The sequence below is a fragment of the Triturus cristatus genome, chromosome 12 (assembly GCF_964204655.1).
Source record: "Triturus cristatus chromosome 12, aTriCri1.1, whole genome shotgun sequence".
Lineage (NCBI taxonomy): Eukaryota > Metazoa > Chordata > Amphibia > Caudata > Salamandridae > Triturus > Triturus cristatus.
This window is the reverse complement of record NC_140595.1, coordinates 96067545-96080274: the sequence shown is the minus strand read 5'-3', so window position 1 is coordinate 96080274 and position 12730 is coordinate 96067545. Positions and strand designations below refer to the sequence as shown.

General features: G+C 50.0%; 1 protein-coding gene across 2 annotated transcripts in view; it reads right to left on the bottom strand.

Moving 5' to 3' along the window:
• Nucleotides 1–487: 487 nt before the first annotated feature.
• The window catches only part of ARNT (aryl hydrocarbon receptor nuclear translocator), a 124729-nt gene continuing 112486 nt past the window's right edge, over nt 488–12730 (bottom strand). For both annotated transcript variants that reach the window (XM_085638857.1, XM_085638858.1), the window contains exon 21: nt 488–3397. In XM_085638857.1, coding sequence (XP_085494983.1) covers nt 3308–3397 — 90 coding nt within the window. In that variant the 3' untranslated portion in view covers nt 488–3307. The remainder of the gene's footprint in view (nt 3398–12730) is intronic.

The window sequence follows — 12730 nt, the reverse complement described above, 5'->3', positions numbered from 1 at the left end:
TATGAAGATAATGACACAACAGAGTCTAGTAGGCACCTAAACTACGTTTTGACCAGGGGCACGATGGATACATCGGTGTCCACGTCAATGCATTATTTAAGGATTTTGCAGCCTTTCCGCAGTGATGAGTAGGGAGGGTGCACACTGTGTTTTTGTGATACTGGCTGTGAATTAATGCATGTAGTCAAGCTCGGAAGTCTATACACAGACCCTTGGCATGGATTCTAAGCTGCATGCAGGACGGACTGGGAGGTCAAGGGAAGTGACTGGCGGTCTGTGGTCTCTACTGAGGTCTCGCAGTGAACCTGTGCTCGGAAATGGATGCTCAAGAACGAGCTTGGCAATTCAATGCAGGCGCCTATGGGTTTCAGATCATTCAGCAGTGGCGTGCTGGACTACAGGTAGTTTCGTGTCCTACAACGCAGTTCTCTCTGTATTCCCACAACTTACCCCGTGAGCAAAGTAAAAAAAACACGGGAGTCACGTGAAAGGAAAAATATTTCTTTATGTAAAATCTCTGCTACATATAATTATTTGCAGTTTTCTGTCACAACACAAAGCCTTCTTTTACATGGACATATTAAAGTACACAATTCTCCCAGCCCCAACCAAATGCCCTGTGCCCCAAGTCACTGTACAAGAACATGGGCTGAGATTAGGTATTAAAATCTGATTATCAAAAAGAAGACTGAGCTTCAAAGGAAGCCTCCGATTGTCCCTGTATCGCACCCGATGCCGATCTGCACGCAACACTGTCCGCCCCCGAGATGGAGGAACCGAAAACTGCACCTTTTCTTAGGTCAGAGCCGGATCTTTGTGCGTAAAAGACACATTTTACGGAAATGTCCTCTTCGAGAGCTCCTGCCACTCACTCTACCATATGCTGAGCTATGGCTTTCTTCCAATTTATTAATCTTAGCCGTGGTAGAAAAACACATTTCAATGAAATAAAAAAAATTCGAGGCACGCTTTTCAGAGCTTTTCTGCCAGGGTGCACGGCCTCAGCGTGTTGCCCGGAGCCCATTCAGCGCTTTTAAGGTCTACCTCCAACACCAGCATGTGACTTAGGACAGAATCATGTTGTAGCAGGAACTCAGCAGGTAAAAAGCAACTCCAAAAATGCTCCAGTGGAAGACAGGGTAATACTACACCTCAGCCGTGTTCTCCCTCTTTGAAGTATTAGGGCAGGGAATTAGCTATACCTGAATATTAGCATTGATAGCGTTACTTACATATTGTGCGCTTTTGCATTTTTAAAAGTGATCATTTTTTTCTTTTTTCTTTCCAAAAGCACAATCTTAGCAATTCTAAAGGGAATTTGGTACCAGCTTCTCTCTCTCCAAATCCCCAGGACTTTTACCCACCTAATACGTTCAATGGTAGGACTCTGTATTTTTGTTGCATTAGATGATATTTTATTGGCTTGGTTAGTCTTCGGTTGATGTACAAATGGTAGACATTGATGCATGAATCTTTGGAGGGTAAAAATCAGCTTTGTAAACCAAGTATCACTGTCCTGGCGTGTGCAAGGACACATTCAGAGCAGCTTTCAATTGCCTACTTACCTCACCTGAGGTAGGAAGCATCAACCAAACGGTGGGTTTAACCAGCGATTTAAAAAAGAAAGCTCCACCTGCACTAACACTGAGGTGTATTCACTGTCCGAGTCATCAAACAGATGTGAAAACAAACTCCCTAGGGTGCCTCTGGAGAGGGTGTAGGCCGAGCTTAGCACAAGTCTAATAAGTAAAGGCTCGAGCACAACATGCCTAAAGGGCTTGTTCAACTTCATACAAGACTTGGGCAGGAACTGGCAAGACATGTCACGAACCGGAAGTTGCTGTTGCTCCTGTAATGCTTAAACCGGAGCTATCCACCGCATCAACAGATAAGAGTTCTGCTTATATCACTCCACAGTTCAGACATTAACTGCCCTTAAAACATGGGTTAGACACCCTAGATACATCAGCCTATCACTGCCCTGGTCCACAAACCTTGCGATTAACATCTGCATTTCTTAATCACAGAACAGTGACATTTGGGAAGTAGCATTGCAGCTTGATGTCCACTTCTCGCTCTGTTGTGACAGATTGGCAAACGTGGAGAGTATTTCGAAAGAAGTTACCTGGAGATCAGGTTATTGCACAGAACCGGTCATGCCACCTGTGCAGCTCATGCTGTTGGGGCTAGTGTCTACTGTACCACCTTAGGATGTCTAGCGTCACAACCTAGATGCAGTGGAAGAACCATAAGAAGGTGTAAAAACCTCTTGGTTCACTGCTTATGGACTTCCTGCATCAAGCTACGAGGTTCTCTACTCACCCAGCTGGAATGGAGATAATGCAGACCACCTTAGAAGGTCCTCCATGGCTGCAATCAATTGGGTGTCAGTAGGACGCATCCTACTGAACCACTTTAGCTCCAGAGCAGACTACTCTATAACCACCCTCTTTATTTTTTCCTCTTTCATCACCAATATTTGGAGGGTGTGTGGATCTGTGTAGCTGCAAAGCTTCAAGAGAATGACATTTAAATCAAAGTGCCTGGATGAAAAGGGCAGCTGACATCGGCTGTTGGGAAGAAAAAAAGGTAACTCAACAAACCTCTGCCGTTACCCACCCGAGTGCCAAATTGTCCTTCCTACTCACAGACCCCAAAGTGTCTTTTAGCCGCTTTTCACATTTTTAAATAATGGATCTTGTCTGATCTCAGCAAATGTTCAAATGGAGGCAACAATCTGGAGCCATGTTAATGTACGGAAGTAGAACAGGGTATGTAATGTATATAAAGCGCACCGTACATTGGCAACCAGTCCATCACTGGATAGAGTATCCACATGTTAGAGTTTATAAGTATCCACACATTGTGCAGTCCGACAGATGTACTTTCCACATCAAAAAGTCTAATCCAAAACACCCGCACTTTGTACATGATGTTGTGACAGCACATCTTCGTTTGAGTCAATTTGTCCCATGTAAAAGGATCCACATTTTCACACAAAAAGCAACAAGATGCAAGCGGTGCCAGAGTTAGAATGCAGCACTTGGTGAGAGCATGGCTGGTGTATGGCCCCGCGAAATACATCCACAGGTTAACTCGGCCCAGAGATTCCAGAGTGCCTTAGACTGGCTAGAAACGGAAAGACTCCCAAGTCCTCATCCTCGGACTGCTTTATGCATTTCAAACCCACGGCAAGGGAAAATTCCCAATGTTCAGCAGTGTGAGAATGCAGGAAAATGGATCTCAGTCAGGCAAACGCAGACTCCCATCCTTCGATGGTCTTCTCCACTTCTCATTCTGGAGCAATTTATTCAGCAAAGGGTGGAAACATGTTCAGTTCGGAAAACTCTTCACTGTTGTATCCGGCAGCCTGTTCTCCCAGTATGGACAACATATCCTAGACAAGAAAAGGGAAAATAATTCAAACGTGAGTTACATCCAGGAAAATGACGATATTGTCTGAGGAAATACTTTGGACAACATGCAACTGGAAGGTAAAATGAAGTTACTTTTCTTTAACACTCGCACTGTAGGTTTTTATACCTTTAAAGATTAATGTGCATTATGATGCTGAGCTTCGCAACAACCTAAATGCACTAAAATCCTCAAACCATTTCAATGATCCTATGCCTACCAAAAGACCTTACAAATTCAATTTTCCACCTCTGGTCGAAGATATTCATGGACTATCTCATTCAGGGCACAATTCCAAGCTGCCTCAAGATTGGACAAGTAATCACCATCCTGAAAAAGCCAAAAGCTGATTTATCTGACCCTAACAACTTCTGACCAATCAGCACTATCATGACTCTAGCCAAACTACTTGTGAAATGCGTACAAACACAACTATGCAAGCACATTGAACAATTTCAGTTCCTTGACAAATACCAATTGGGCTTCTGATCAGGTCATAGTACAGAAACGGCACAAACACACATTGCTGATGATGCTCTAAAACTACTCGTCCAGAAGGAACTTTGCCTGCTCATATTGCTTGATCCCTCCTTGGCATTTGACACCGTCAAACATGATATCTTGATTGAAATACTTTGAAAAGGATGGGGTTATCCTGCCCAGTTTTAGACTGGTTTTCTTCTTTCCTTCATAATAGAACACTGTGGAAATTTTTAATATTTTACTTTGCATAAGCGACAGCCATTTTGGCTGTGGTGTCAATTTAGTTTCCTCCGTAATTCTCCCGTCCTCTGCTGCTCGTCTTTTCACTCTGCTTGTGTTATCTATTTTAGTTGACTTCCTGACTCAGCTAAAGCATTGTACGTGCTGTGGGTTTGTAGCTGCCAGTGAACCTGGTCTCAGATGTGAACGGTCGACCATTTACTGCTGCTATAAGCATTCCTGCTCCCCCTCCCACTTTGCTGACCACGTAGTTATTCATCTGCCCTAGTTTGTTGATAACTATTTCTAAAACTTGTTCTTCCTATTTCTGTTCACATGCTTAAATTGCAGAAAACCGGTATTAAAAGGAACGATGGTTTGTGAATTCAGTGTACTACCTCCTGCAGAACTTGAGTGTTGTGTGGATGTGGTCCCACTCATGGGTGATTAATAAACTTGTTATTTATTCTAACTCCAGTGCTGATCTTTATTTTGTTGGTCTTTGGACCCGTGGACAAGAGGGTGACCCTGCACCAGTGTGCCCACTTTTAGGCACATTTCCACAACACAAAGAATCAAAGTCAAACATGACCTTTCCAACAGTAAACCGATCTCAACTGGAGTACCTCAAGGATCGACACTCTCCCACACACTTCAACTAGTACATGGAACCTCTCACCAAAATTCTGAACAAAATCAAACAAATTACCACATGTACGCAGATGATACTCAACTGTACATGAGAAATTCTTCTCAGGATGACATCAAAACTCTTAATAGTGCACTTCGGAAAACCTAACAGTGGTTATCTCAAAACCACCTCATGTTGAACACACTCAAGAGGGAGTTCCTCCAAATTTCCCCTCCCCCTACACAATCACTCAGCCCCCATTCAGGATTGGCTCAAACAACAAACAGCCCTAAATAGCATCCCACATGTTGTAGACTCTACTAAATCCCTGGGCAGTACCTTGGACAAATATCTAAATATACAAGACTACATTAGTGCAACAAGAGGATCCAATCACTAGCTCAACGCACTAAGGAAAGTCAAACCGTTGCTACTGCCTGCAGACATGAAACTAGCTGTCCAATCACTGGTCATCTCCCATCTAGACTATGGACTTGTGACCCTGGCTGGGCTACTCAAATCTAAACTGGCACCTTTAAAGGGCTACTTTGAACTCTGCTGCCAGACTCGTCACGCGATCAAATAAACATGACCACATCACTCCAGATCTAATCCAACTCAACCGGCTCTCTCCCGATGTAAGTATCTGTTACAGGATAGCGTGCTTAACACACAACATCATAACACTCCTCCTTACTTGACTAAAAAACTTGGAATTTCTGGCATGAACCGACCCCTTAGAAGTCTCAATACTCCCCTGCTGAAAACATAAAAGTTCAAAAAGAAGAAAACCTACAACCGCGCCGTCTCTGGTATGGCTCCAAGAATATGGAATGAGCTCCCTCGTGAACTCAGACCGAACCACTCGACATCTGCTTTAAAATAGGCCGTCCCAGGATTACTCTTGAATATACCAAATGTCTCCTTAGTAACTAACACTTTGTATACAACTCTGGCCTACCGCACTACTAATCATTTTGTGCATCAGTAAACTTTTATTTGTTGTAGCTTTTATTTTGTACCTGCTTAATGTCTAAGATTAGATGTACAGCGCTCAGATACCCTAGCGGGTCTTGTTCGCACTATATGAAACTTCTCAAAATAAAAATTAAAAAATCTAATTCCGTCACACAGTAAATGGCTCAGGAAATGTCACTGAATTTATTTGAACACATCTTTAGATGCCATTAGAGAGATTGTCTAATCGGACTCTGATAATATTTACAGACACCTCATTTTATTTTTCAACCTGCGCCTCATAGATTCACATGCTTCGCAGAGAACACAATCATTCAGGGAAGTAGAATAAAAGTACTGTTTATGAACAGATTCCTAAAATTTGTTTGGCCTAATATAGCATCTCAGTGAGCCCCAGAATCATCATAACAGTGAATATAGGTCACAAGGTTACCTTCACGACACAAAGTTAAGCTAACAAAATATATATATTTTTTAAAACAAGTTACTGCTCTGCCTTTTCCAAACTATTAATTGTGATTTGTGAGCAACTTCTGACTATCGAACAAGTTACTTACCTTCGGTAACGATGTATCTGTAAGAAACATTAGTTAGTTAGATTCCTCACCTTAGAATATCCCCAGGCGTCAGACTGGATCCGGAAGATTTTTTGTCAGCAATACCCCTTGCGCGTCGCTAGGCGTCGTCTGCGGCTCCGCGTCCGTCGTCGGCGTCGTGCGCCGGAATGACGGAGTACTTAGACGCCGCCCTCGCGCGCTGACGTCAGTTCTTGTACATAGCTTTCCGCACCAGGAACGCAGAGCCATGCAAAGACCGACACTGGTGCCAAAAATAAAATCTAGGGGCCTGAAAAGGATAACCTTAACCCTAGATGTCAGTTCGCAGAACGGGGAGGATGGGTGGGTCGGTGAGGAATCTAACTAACTAATGTTTCTTACAGATACATCGTTACCGAAGGTAAGTAACTTGTTCATCTAAAAGAAACACGTTAGTTAAATTCCTCACCTTAGAATAGATACCCAAGCAATACCATCCCCGGTGGTGGGTCTGCGAACCAAGATCACACCAGAAAGTCCTGGAGGAGAGAACGGCCAAAGAAGCCATCCCTCCGGACTTTGCTGTCAAGGCAATAATGCCTGGCAAACGTGTGTAGCGAAGCCCACGTCGCCGCCTGACAGATGTCCTGCAAAGGGACACCCCGTCCCAAAGCAGTAGTAGCCGCTGTGGCCCGAGTAGAGTGGGCGCGCAGCCCAACAGGAGGGTCCTTTTTTGCCAAGGAGTAACAAATTTTGATGCACAAAACGACCCACCGAGAGATGGTCCGTTTGTGCACAGCCTTCCCCTTCTTAGCACCCACGTATCCAACGAAAAGTTGGTCGTCCACCCGGAACTGCTTTGTGCGGTCCAAATAAAAGGAGAGCGCACGTTTTGGGTCCAGACGGTGGAGCCTCTCTTCCTCTTTGGAAGGATGCGGAAAGAAGGTGGGCAAGGTGACAGACTGCCCAAGAAGAAATGGAGTCCCCACTTTCGGAAGAAAGGAGGGACGAGGCCGAAGGACAACCTTGTCCGGATGAAGAGAGAGAAAAGGAGGCTTTGAAGATAAAGCCTGGAGCTCACTCACCCGTCTAGCCGAGGTGATGGCTACCAGAAAAGCAGTCTTAAGCGTCAGCAGACGAAGAGGACAATTATGAAGAGGCTCAAAGGGAGCACACATTAGAAATGTGAGAACAAGATTCAAGTCCCACTGAGGCATTACAAAAGGGACAGGAGGGAACGTGTGAGTAATGCCCTTTAGAAAGCGTGTAACTACAGGGGACTTGAAAAGAGAAGGCTGATCAGGAAGCCGCAAGAAGGCAGAGATGGCAGCAAGATAACCTTTCAGGGTGCCTAGGGCAGAGCCCTACCGGGCCAAAAAAAGAAGAAACAGTAGAACCTCAGAAAGAGGGGCGGAAAGGGGATCCACAGCCTTTGCTGTGCACCATGCCACAAATTTGTTCCACCGGCAGGCGTATACCGTCTTTGTGGAGGGACGCCTGGCTGCCAGAATGATATCACAGACTTCAGGAGGCAAGTCAAATGGCATCAACTGCCGCCGCTCAATCTCCACGCATGGAGGTGGAGGCTGGACAGGTTCGGGTGGAGGACCGTCCCCTGCTGCTGCGACAGAAGATCCTCCCGAAGGGGCAGCCGTATCGGAGGATCGGTCAACATACTGAGTTGCTCGGGATACCAGTACCTTCGTGCCCAATCCGGAGCCACCAAGATGACTTGGGCCCGGTCGTGCCTGATCTTCTTCAGCACTCTGGGCAGAAGTGGTATAGGCGGAAAGGCGTACAGCAGACCGCAACTCCACTCGTGATGAAAAGCGTCGCCGAGCGAGTGCCGCCTTGGAAATTCCAACGCGCAGAACTGCTGACATTGCGCGTTTTCTTCGGTGGCGAATAGATCTAACCAAGGCTCTCCCCACTGCTGAAAGAGACCTTGCGCCACTTCGGAGTTCAGACGCCATTCGTGATCCATCATGCACCGGCGGCTGAGTTAGTCTGCTCTGGCGTTCAGAGAGCCCGCCAGATGTTGAACCACTAGGGTGACGCCCTGGTGTTCCAGCCATGTCCAGAGGCGCAGAGCCTCCTGACAAAGGGTCCACGACCCCACCCTGCCCTGTTTGTTGCAATACCACATGGCGGTGGTGTTGTCCGTGAACACCTGCACGACACTTCCCCTGACAGAGGGAAGGAAGGCTTTCAGTGCAAGTCGGATCGCTCTCAACTCCAACAGGTTGATGTGGAGACTAGACTCCACCGGAGACCAGAGGCCTCTAATCTCCGCCTCTCCCATATGGCCACCCCATCCCAGGAGGGACGCATCCGTCACTACGACATGCTCCGGTTGGGGAAGGGAGAGGCTCTTGCCCTTGACCCAATCGCGGTCCGTGAGCCACCACTCCAACTGCTGTGCAGTGCCCTCCGAGATCAAGACATGGTCGGACAGGTTGCCGTGATGCTGGGCCCACTGAAACTTCAGGTCCCACTGCAGAGCCCGCATGCGCCGCCTGGCGTGATGCACTAGTAGGATGCAGGAGGCCATCAGCCCCAGAAGGCGCAACACTAGCCTGACCGAAACCCAGGATAGAGGCCGAAAGATGGGAATCAGGGCCTGTATATCCCGGACCCGCTGTTCAGGTGGATGGACCCGGAACTGCGCCAAATCGAGAACCGCTCCGATGAAGAGGAGCTTCTGAGAGGGACTCAGGTGTGACTTCGGCACGTTGATGGAAAATCCCAGCAAATGCAGGAGATCCGCCGTAGTCTGGAGGTGGGAGACGACTGTCTGGGGCGAGCCCGCCTTCAACAACCAGTCGTTGAGATAGGGGAAGACTGGAACCCCTGATCTGCACAGATGAGCTGCAACCACCGCCATCACTTTCGTGAACCCCCGAGGGGCAAGGGTGAGGCCGAAGGGGAGCACGGTAAACTGAAAGTGCTCTGGGCCCACCGTGAACCGCAGGTAACGCCGGTGGGCCGGCAGGACGGGGATGTGGAAATATGCGTCCTGCAAGTCCAACGCTACCATCCAGTCTCCGGGGTCTAGGGCAGCTAGAACCTGAGCCAAAGTTAACATCTTGAACCTTTCCTTCCGGAGGAAGGCATTGACGTTCCGGAGGTCCAAGATAGGGCGTAGGCCCCCTTTGCCCTTCTTGGGAACCAGAAAGTAGTGGGAATAACAACCACGACCTACTTCTGGGCTCGGAACGCACTCGACGGCCCCCTTGGCCAAGAGGGCCGAAACTTCCTCGTGGAGAAGATTCAAATGATCCCCCGAGATACGGTGGTGCTGCGGTGGCATGGCTGGAGGGGTCGTCTCGAAGGGGAGGGAGTAGCCCCTTCGGACGATTTGCAGCACCCACCTGTCCGATGTGATGGACCGCCAGTGGAGCAGGTGATGGCGAACTCTGCCGCCCACTGGCGTGGAATGGGCCTGAAAGCTCGGACTAGGAAGGCTTTGAGGCGGATGCTGCCGGGGTGGATGTGGGCGGACCTCGTCGTCCTCCAGAACCGCCTCGGCGGAAACCATGTCCGCGACCGCGCGCGGGTTGGTTCTGCGGCTGGTGGCTAGGCGCACGTGAGGAGGCACCCCTTCCTTGGCCACGAAAGGCGGAAGTTTGCGACCGCGGGGCCGAGAGGCCCAAGGACTTGGCCGTAGCCCGGGAGTCCTTAAAGCGATTCAGCGCACTGTCCGCTTTCTCGCCAAAAAGGCGAGTGCCATCAAAGGGCATGTCCATGAGAGTGCTCTGGACATCGCCCGAAAATGACGTGGACCGCAGCCAGGCGTGACGTCTAAGCGCCACTGTGGTAGAAATGGCCCTACCCAGCGAGTCCGTGGTGTCAAGCCCACATCGTATAGCATGTCGCGCGGCATCCCTCCCATCGGCCAGAGCCTGGGTAAGTCGTGTCCGGACCTCCTCCGGACACAGGGGCAGCGCGTCCTCCACCGCATCCCACAGAGAGTGGGAATAACGGTCCAAGAGACAAGCGGTGTTCAAAGACCGCAGGCCCAAACTAAGGGAGGAGAACAGCTTCTTGCCAAACTGTTCCAGTCTCTTGGAATCACGGTCCGGCGGGGCGGTCGGGAAAGAGGATTGGGAGGTGGAGGCCTGGATAACCAGGCTCTCAGGGGTAGGGTGTTGGGACAGAAAACTGGGGTCGCCCGGAGCAGGGCGGTGGCGCCTGGCGACGTTCCTGTCCACAGGAGTAACTGTGGAGGGCTTGGACCAGGTGCCCTGCAGAACGTCAATGAGGGCCTCATTGAATTGCAGCAGAGGCTCAGTGGAGCTTGCTGCAGACTGAAGCACCTCAGTAAGGACGTTAGTCCTCACAGCCACGGCAGGCAGTTGAGCCTGAACGGCCACAGGATCCTCGGATCCCTCCCAGTTGTCCCCATCATCCGATTCCTGGTATACAGGAGAAAGTAACGGAGCCGGGTGGTAGACATAATGTGTCTCTAGCGGCGCCGATCGCGGCGTCCATCGACGCCGTACCGGCGCCGGGCCCGGAGTGGGACTGAACCGGGGCTCGACGTCGAGCGGAGTCGACGTCGGCGTCGGGGGTGGTACCGGTGTCGACGCCGGCAGAGGAGGCGTGACGAGGTCGACCGGCGTCGGCGGGGACTCGAGAACGGGTCCCTCGGTCGCTTGCGGCGTCGAGGCCGGAGCCGTCAACAGCGCCGGGGCCGGAGCCACCGGCAGGCAAGGCAGCCCAGTCGGGTCCGCGGGGCCTAAAGGCGCACCAGCAGGCGCCGACGGCGGAGCCAGGTTCCTCATGGCCGAGAGGAAGGCACTGACTTCCGCCGGCGTCGCGTCAGTCCCAGGGACCGGAGGGTATGGGGACGTGCGCGGCGCCTGCGGCTCCGCCGGAGCCCGGGGGGGTGGAACCACCCTGACCCTCGGCCGAGTCGCGCGACCGGCGAGGGGAGTCCGAAGAGCGGTGTCGCCTCTTGGAATGCTTCGACTTATCCGAAGACTTGGATCCCGACGACCGATGGTGACGTCGGCTGCGGCTCCGCGACCGATCCTTGGACCTCCTCCTGGACCGGGATCGAGAGGCGCGCGGAGCAGAGTGGCGAATCTCGAGAAGCTTACGGGACCGCTCCCGTCTAGCCTTCGAGGTCAGGGCCTTGCAGTCCGAGCACGACTCCACGTCGTGATCGAGGCCCAAGCAGTAAAGGCACCGGCGGTGATGGTCCATAACCGACATCAAGCGGTTACAGTCAGCACAGGCTTTAAAACCAGGCATCCTACCGGCACCGGAGTCGATTGACAGGATCAAAAAGGATCAAAAAGTTAGTCAAAAATTGACTAAAGGGGTAGCTCTCCCGGATCTGCGCTTACTGGCGCGGAAAAAAGAAGAACTGACGTTAGCGCGCGAGGGCGGCGTCTAAGTACTCCGACGACGTCATTCCGGCGCACGACGCCGACGACGGACGCGGAGCCGCAGACGACGCCGAGCGATGCGCAAGGGGTATTGCTGACGAAAAATCTTCCGGATCCAGTCTGACGCCTGGGGATATTCTAAGGTGAGGAATCTAACGTGTTTCTTTCAGATGTATCTGTTTATACTGCAATAATCCAACAAGGGCTTGGTTTCAACGCATTAATTTCTGACGGCTACTCCAATGGTTACAAGCAACATTTGCACTTCTGCATGCTCAGCCTGCATAATGCAGTGATGTCTGCTGGCATCAAGCTGAATCACAAGCATTGGCAAAGGTAATACGTCTCACCTATGCAACCGCTATTGGCTTTTCCAATGTGTTTCAACCACGTTGTACACCAGCGTGGCTGCTGTTTAGCATGGCTAAACGTTAGTAGCATGTTGTGGGGTCTTCCAGAGTGGAGTGTTGTGTAGTAAACTGGAGAGGGGAGAAAGGGGCAGAGTGTCAGAGTAGAGTGTCACAGAGTAGAGCAGAGTAAGAGTGGCGTGGGAGTAGAGAGGCAGAGAGAGCAGAGTGGCAGAGAGAGCAAAGTGGCCCAGATTTGAGTGGCGTGGAGTGGCGTAGAAGGAGTTGAGTAGACTGTCAGTGTTGTTACAGTGTGTTGAATAAAACGTTGTAGAGCGGAGGGGTTATATAGTGCCGTAGAATTAAGTGGGGTGGAGTGAAGTAAATGGTCATAGAATGGAGCAGAGTGGAGTGACGTCGAAAGGAGTGGAGAGAGTCAAGTGGAGAATTGTGAAGGGTCAGAGTGGAGTAAAGCAACACGGAGAGTTGTAGAGTGTAGTACAGTGTCCTGAAGTGGTGTAGATAGGAGAGTGGAGTGGCGTAAGTTGAGCCTTGAAGTTTTGTAGTGTTGTGGAGGGGTGTGGTGGCATAGAGTGTAGCAACGTACAGTATAGTAGCAGAGTGGAATAATAGCTAGAGTGGAGTGCTGTGAAGTGGTGTAGAGTGGAGTATCCATGATGTGGTAGCGCAATGCCATTGCAGACAACACATTTTCAATTGAAATGACCT